The sequence below is a fragment of the Telmatherina bonti genome, assembly GCF_933228915.1.
Source record: "Telmatherina bonti genome assembly, chromosome: 22".
In the NCBI taxonomy this organism is placed as follows: domain Eukaryota; kingdom Metazoa; phylum Chordata; class Actinopteri; order Atheriniformes; family Telmatherinidae; genus Telmatherina; species Telmatherina bonti.
The window spans coordinates 27,283,670-27,291,974 of NC_136631.1; the positions used below are offsets into that span (position 1 = coordinate 27,283,670).

Below are 8,305 nucleotides of genomic sequence, written 5' to 3' on the forward strand. Positions count from 1 at the left end.
GCTTTTGCATAGTAAAGCATCACACTGTTGCTGCAAATCTACCATGAGAAACTCCCGTTTCACTTCATCGCATGAGAATCTCCCGTTCCACCTCATCCCAAAGCTGCTCTGCTGGATGTAGATCTGGTGACTGTGGAGGCCGTTGGAGGACAGTGAACTCATCGTCATGGTGGAGATGATGTGAGCTTTGTGACATGGTGCATCATCCTGCTGGAAGTTTCCATCAGAAGATGCTGCATTAGGCTCAGAAAGGGATGGACATGATCAGCAGCAGGACTCAGGCATGATGTGGTGACCTATAACTTTAAGCCATATTTTGCAGCCTTTGCCTGTATTTTCCATGTAAACCAGCTGCTGAACTTTTTAATTCCATTCATTATGTAAACATGAAGTTTTCATGTCATTTTTGGATTCAGGGGATTAGTGGAGATATTCAGCTGATGTGTTGAGATGTGATGGACAGTTGTGCCCATGTGTTCCTGCTCCGTGAACATAAAGCTAATTTCATCCTTTCTGTTTAGACTCAGTCTCTTGAAACTTGCTTAAAGCTTATTTTCCAATCAGTAAAGTACTCCAATCTGAGGGAAACGAGAAACCTGCATCAGATTTTCTTTTCCCTCCCCTCCTCCTCCAGTAGGACAATGTTTCTTAGTCATGCATCAAGAGATCAAATCAAAAAGTAATACAATCTCTGTACTACGTTTCACTTATTCCATTTGAAAACCAACTCTCCCTGCATGCTCCTGCAGCTTGAAACTAAAATAAGTTATGCCTGCTGTGACCTCACCTCACCCTCTGACAAGAATAATAGTGACCCGCTCGCCTCAGAAAAGTGTTTTTTACAATAATACTTGTCCACAAAGCAAGACCGACAATTTCAATGGTTTTATGGTGCAGTACACAGTGCAGCTAATGTTCTCCTGCAAGCCAGCACTGCTTCACTGATTCTCTCTCTCTTCTCCCTCCTTCCTGTCTCCCACCCTCCTCTTTGCCTCTTATTTTTTACTCTTCCTCCTTTATTCTGCTTGCTTCTCGTGCACTCCTCCTCTCTATATGAAAAATCCATTTAGACATGGGTTGTGACAGCTGGTGTTTGCTGGGTGTGTAAAATTTAAATAATTCTCTGTGCATAGACAGTCGCTTTGGAGCTGCTTTGAGTTTGGGGTTTACACAGACGGAGGGAGATTATACTGATACTTCCTTAAAGGCTTTGTTTTAAATTATGGCTTGAATTTCAAACATAGACTTACACCTTTCTCACTTTATCATCCAGGTTTACTGTTTTGTTTCCCTCTCAGGGAACCTGGCATGAGACCGGGATCTTTCTGGAAAGCTTTATTGTACGAGTTTTTAACAATCTCCTGGCTGGCTGTTTAGTGAATGACTGCACTTCTTTGCTGTTTATTAGTGTTTTAACAGTGATTATACATAAAGTTATACTGTTAATAATTTACATTTTTCCCCCTGAGGTAAAAAATACTCACTTGTTTTTCAGTTTTCAAATGAAGAAATTTTTATTTTGTCATTTACTGCTTGTAAAAAAAAAAAAAAAAAAGTCCCTCAATTTTTTTTTAATTTTTATGTTGTTATTTTTAATCTCCTCTTCCTTTTTTTTCTTCCTTCTTCTTCATCATCTTGGTAACTTTTTTTCCCACTACTGCCCCTGTCTCTTATGGCTGCTGTTAAAGAACCTTTCCACATTTTGTTTGTGTGTTCCACAGTGACCCCTACTGGGAGCGGCCTTCTAATGCAGGCAGCTGCTCAGCCACCCGGCCCAAGACTCTGCACCTGGCCGGCCAGCAGCATACCTCGTCACCATGGTAATATTTGTGTGAGCGCTTCATAGCACCTGTAGTAACTGTCCATGGCAGTTTTGTGTGTTTGTGTTATTGTATATGAGTAGTGGAATAGGATGGCTATTGTTTTATTTGCTTATCTGAAAAACTGCTCATTTTTTCTGTTTCCTAAGCCCGAGTCCAAACTATAATGTCTGTGTTGACATGGAAAACGACTCGATTTGCCTAAAGTGAATCTAAATAGAGAAATATGATGCTTATTTGACTCCAACATATTTCAGTTTTCTGAAATATGTTTTTCTAAATGCTTGTAATATGCATCCTCATCCATCCGTCACCCATCCATCTATCCATCCATTCATCCGTCATCCATCCATCCATCCATCCATTCATCCATCCATCATCTGTCCATTCATCCATCCAATCGTCCGTCATCCATCAGTCTAACAATCCATCCATCATCCATCTATCCATCCATTCATCCATCATCCATCCATCCATCCATCTATTCATCTCCATTCATCCATCCATCCATCCATCTATCCATCCATCCATTCATCCATACATCCATCTATCAATCCATCCACCCATCCATCCATCCATCCATCCATCCACCCACCCATCCATCCATCCATCCATTCATCCATACATCCATCTATCAATCCATCCACCCATCCATCCATCCATCCACCCATCCATCCATCTATCCATCCATTCATCCATACATCCATCTATCAATCCATCCACCCATCCATCCATCCATCCATCCATCCATCCATCCACCCATCCATCCATCTATCCATCTATCCATCTATTCATCCATACATCCATCCATCCATCATCCATACATCCATCTATCAATCCATCCACCCATCCATCCATCCATCCATCCACCCGTCCATCCATCCATCCATCCATTCATCCATACATCCATCTATCAATCCATCCACCCATCCATCCATCCATCCATCCACCCATTCATCCATCTATCCATCCATTCATCCATCATCCATCCATCCATCCATCCACCCATCTATTCAACTCCATTCATCCATCCATCCATCCATCCATCCATCCATCCATTCATCCATACATCCATCTATCAATCCATCCACCCATCCATCCACCCATCCATCCATCTATCCATCCATCCATCTATTCATCCATTCATCTATCCATACTCTTTTCTGCAGAACATCCCCCACCTCCCTTTTCTCATCCCCTTCTCATTCCCAGCCCATCCCAGGCCAGCCAGACATAGTCCTTCCAGTGTTCATCATGGAGCCTCTTGCTGGTAGAACCTGACTGAAACGCCTCTCCAGGAGTCTAGGAGACATCCTAACCAGATGCCCGATGACCGTCATCTGGCCTGTGTGCATGTGGTCTTGCAGCAGCTATACTTTGAGCCTTTCCCAGACGGCTCACTCTCTAATCAGTGGAGGAAACTCATTTTGGTTGCTTGCTTCCACAGTCTTCTTCTTTTGGTCGTGATTCACAGCACATGGCTGGTAAAGTGAGAGCTTCACTTTCTGGTTCAGACCCTTTTCACCATGACTGACCAATTTAGAGCTTGTATCACTCTGATACTGAAGCTGTTCATCTGTTGATCTCCATTATCCCTACACTGGTAAATAATGAAAACCACATCAGGTTTGAACACCAACATAAAACCAGAAACCACAAGATGGAATCACTTTATTTCTGCTCCTTTGTTTATAAATGAGATGTTTTTGTTCCTGGCTAATTAATGAGCCAGATTTTCTCCTTTCTTGCAAGTCAGCAGTTGTTTCTCAGAATATCACCCCCTAGTGATCAGTTGTTGTAACTGCAGGATGTTGTCTTGGCGGTTTGGTCTGCAGACTGCAGAGTGAAAGCAAACCACATCAAACACCTGGACTGCCCCTGCTGTGAATGAGGCCACGTTTAGACCGCTGAGAACTCGCAGCGGTGCAGTTTGTGGTTGTGATGTGCTCTCAACCCTGTCTGAAACTTCTCAGGCTGCTCCTGTGTGAACTGCGTCTCAGCTGAGTTTAACAGCTTTTGCTAAGAATTGCAGAAATAAAGGGGAGTTTGGATCAAGGTCTTTAGTAGCTCCAAGTCCTGGATCAGAAGAAGGTTTATTTATTACACTATAATAATAAGATACAGGAAGCTGGAGCTTATCCCAGCAATCACCTGGACAGGTCTCCAGTCCATCACAGGACTACACAGAGAGACACCATTCAAACTCACTCAAAGGGAGGATTTAGAGTAACCAGGTAACCCAACATCATATCTTTGGATGGTGGGAGGAAGCCGGAGAACCCAGAAAGAACCCACGAATACATGGGGGGAACATGCAAACTCCACACAGAAAGGCCACCGTTGAGCCTCCCCCTTGGCCAAGGCTCAAACTAGCAACTGTTTTGCTGTGAGGCCACAGTCCTAACAACTACGCCGTGCAGCCCACAGTCATGAATTCATTCATAAATACATTATTGAACAAATTAGGAAAAGCATATTTAGTGTGTTACACTTGTTATTTTCAAATCAGCCCAACAAATAGCTTCTAAAGCATGAAACATAACTGTGACTGTGTCAGCAGTGCCGGACGCTGGCGTCAGTATAAGCATGTACTTAAGAAGCAGATTACCTTGTAGAGCTGCAGAGTTTTGTCTTCGTTCCCATCTCCTTTTGTTCCGTCATCTGCTTCAGCTCTGTGTTGTGAGATCTTTCAACTCCTGGTGCGATGCTGACTTTGCTTTGATGCCACACCTCCTCTGTCACCTCATCCTACTTACCTGTTCAGCTTTTTCACTCCAAACTTCCCAACCACACCAGACTCACCTTCTTTCCATTCATGTCTTTTTTCTTAAAGAACATACCAGATTTAATAATTCAACCCTTACTGGTACTTTGTCTTTTATATCTTGATCATTCATGACGTACTATGTTATTATTTGGCAGGAAACACTTTAATCATGGATTGTATAACTTTATACTAAAGAAAATGTGTATCTGTCAGCGAAAATAAGTAATTCTGTCTTTTGAAGTTAGAACGTGATGTTCTGTGTTTGTGTTCCAGCTTGTTTTTTGAGGCCGATCTCTTAGGTTGTCATTAAAACCAACAATCAGGATGCTTAAAAAGATTATTAGAACTGAATAAACAGGAGGAAGTGGAGCGCAGGATCAATCACTGTGTTTACTTCAACAACTCAAACAATGAAAGTTCACAAACCTCGACTTTCTCGATTTTCACCTTTTTTCAGGTCATTTGGACTCTTGTTTGTTATGATGGTGGAATATCCTGCAGTTATCTGTAGCTGGACTCTTTATTAAGCCCAAATGCTTTCTGTATTAGACAGAGGCTGCCTGAATGCTGTTCCCATTAACTGTTCTGAAAAAACAACCTAGATTACTTGCAGTTTTTATTTAAACATTTCTAATATTTTACCTTTTAGTAATGATTACCTGGGCACATTCAAACTGCTATGTTAGTCTGTAATCTGTTGTGTTTGTGTGTATTCAGTGAAAACTCTGCTTCACCCCTGCATGAATTTCAGCTATGTTAGTTTTATTTTGTTCTCAGCCTTTATCTTTTACAACGTTGCTCAAAACTTTGCATAACTATATATTTTATGCTCATTTTTCATAAAATGAAGTATTTTTCTAAGATAATTTTTAAGAAAAATAGTTATTCTTTTGATGTCTATGTATTCTCCATGGCCTCGCCGAACTCCTCCCACGCTCGAGTTTTTGCCTTGGCAACCGCCGAAGCTGCATGCCGCTTAGCCTGTCAGTATCTATCAGCTGCCTCAAGAGGCATGGAACACAGCCCATTCAGACTCAATGTCCCCTACCTCACTCGGAACATGATTGAAGCTCTGCTGAAGGTGGGAGTTGAAGCTCACTCTGACAGGGGACTCAGCCAGACGTTCCCAGCTGACCCTCACAACACGTTTGGGCCTGCCAGATTTGACCGGCTTCCTCCCCCACCATCTGAGCCAACCCACCACCAGGTGGTAATCAGTTGAAGCTCCGCCCCCCTCTTCACCCGAGTGTCCAAGGCATGTGGCCACAGGTCCACGATATGACTACAAAATCGATCATCGTACTGCGGCCCAGGGAATCCTGATGCCAGGTGTACATATGGACACTCTTATGTTGGAACATGGTGTTTGTTATGGACAATCCATGACGAGCACAGAAGTCCAATAACAAAACACCATTTTGGTTCAGAGGGGGGGGCCATGCCTCCCAATCACTCCTCTCCAGGTCTCACTGTCATTGCCCACGTGAGCATTGAAGTCCCCCAGCAGAACAATGGAGTCCCCAGAAGGAGCACCCTCCAGCACTCCCTCCAAGGACTCCAGAAAGGGTGGGTACTCTGAAATGCTGTTTGGTGCATATGTACAGACAACAGTCAGGACCCGTCCCCCCACCCGAAGGTGGAGGGAAACTACCCTTTCATCCACCGGGGTAAACCCCAACGTGCAGGCACCAAGCTGGGGGCTGATGAGAATGCCCACACCTGTTTGCCGCCTCTGACCATGAGCAAATCCAGAGTGGAAGAAGGTCCAGCCCCTCTCGAGGGTACTGGTTCCAGAGCCCAAACCATGCTTTGAGGTGAGTCCAACTATATCTAGTCGGAACCGCTCAACCTCGCGCACAAGCTCAGGCTCCTTCCCCACCAGAGAGGTGACGTTCCACGTCCCTAGAGCCAGCTTCTGCAGCCGGGGATCAGACCGCCAGGGTCCCCTCCTCTTTCTGCCACCCAGCTCACACTGCATCCGACCCCTACGGCTCTTCCCGCAGATGGTGAGCCCACGGGAGGTGGGGCCCATGTAACCCTTTCTGTCTGAGCCCGACCGGGCCCCTCGGGCAAAGGCCCGGCCACCAGACGCTCGCTCTCGTACCCCACCTCCAGGCTTGGCTCCAGAGGGGGGTCCCGGTAACCCGCGTCCGGGCAAGGGAACATTTGTGCCCATGGTTGTATTCATCATAGGGGTCTTTGAGCCGTACTTAGTGTGGTCCCTCCCATAGACACCTGTTTGCCATGGTTAACCCTACCAGTTGTGTAAAGCCCCTGACAACATAGCTGCTTGTATCATAGGGACACACAAACCCCTACACCACGATAAGGTGATGGCTCAACCAACCTCCTCAATCCCACCATGTCTTCTGATGAGGAAGCAGAGCTGGGGGACTCAGGGGTGGACTCTCCTATCTCTGGGGCTGAAGTCGCTGAGATGGTTAAAAAGCTCCTTGGCAGCAAGGCCCCGGGGGTGGATGAGATCCGCCCAGAGTTCCTTAAGGTTCTGGATGCTGTGGGGCTGTCCTGGCTGACACGCCTCTGCAGCATCGCATGGACATCGGGGACAGTGCCGCTGGACTGTCAGACTGGGGTGGTGGTCCCCCTTTTTAAGAAGGGAGACCGGAGGGTGTGTTCCAATTACAGGGGAATCACACTCCTCAGCCTTGGGGTCCTGGAGGGGGCATGGGAGTTTGCCAAACCAGTCTACAGGTGCTTTGTGGACCTGGAGAAGGCGTTTGACTGTGTCCACTGGAGGTTCCTGTGGGGGAGACCCACTTGTACAAGCTCTCCAGACCCTGTACGACAGGTGCCAGAGCTAGTCCGCATTGCCGGTAGTAAGTCGGATTCATTTCCAGTGAGGGTTGGACCCTTTATCACCAATTCTTTTCATAACTTAAATGGACAGAATTTCTAGGTGCAGCCGAGGTGTTGAGGGGATCCTGCTTGGTGGTCTCAAGATTGGGTCCCTGCTTTTTGCAGATGATGTGGTCCTGTTGGCTTCATCTGGTCGTGATCTCCAGCTCTCACTTGAGCGATTCACGGCCGAGTGTGAAGCGGCTGGAATGAGAATCAGCACCTCCAAATCTGAGACCATGGTCCTCAGCCGGAATAGGGTGGATTGCCCTCTCCGGGTCGGGAGTCAGGTCCTGCCTCAAGTGGAGGAGTTTAAATATTTCCGGGTCTTGTTCACGAGTGAGTGAAGGATGGAGCGTTAGATCGACAGGCGGATCGGTGTGGCGTCTGCAGTAATGCGGACTCTGTGCCGGTCTGTCGTGGTGAAGAAGGAGCTGAGCCAGAAGCCAAAGCTCTCGATTTACCAGTCGATCTACTTTCCTACCCTCACCTATGATCATGAGCTGTGGGTCGTGACCGAAAGAACGAGATCTCGTATACAGGCGGCTGAAATGAGTTTCCTCCGCAGGGTAGCCGGGTTCTCCCTTAAAGATAGGGTGAGGAGCTCGGTCATCATATAAGTTATTTGTCTTATTTTTCTGCAAATTACAATTGAGTGACAATATTAATTAAAGCCGCAAGCGGCATCCATCAGCCCGAGCCTCATGCCGAAGACCTCCCTCCCCACATTGTGGACTATGTTAAGGACCAAACACATTTATAAGCCTTTATCTTTGGTGCAGATCCATTGTATTTCTATGGAGATGTACAATGCGGACTAGTTCATTCAAATACGATGCACTTAAAGTGATAAAAAGGGCAT

At 45.9% G+C, this 8,305-nt stretch overlaps 1 protein-coding gene across 1 annotated transcript in view; it reads left to right on the forward strand.

The window, feature by feature from the left end:
- Nucleotides 1–8,305, forward strand: part of npas3 (neuronal PAS domain protein 3) — a gene marked incomplete at both ends in the record, with an annotated part of 363,696 nt that overhangs the window by 96,665 nt on the left and 258,726 nt on the right. The window contains one exon of the mRNA XM_079262545.1: nt 1,722–1,820. Coding sequence (XP_079118671.1) covers nt 1,722–1,820 — 99 coding nt within the window. The remainder of the gene's footprint in view (nt 1–1,721; nt 1,821–8,305) is intronic.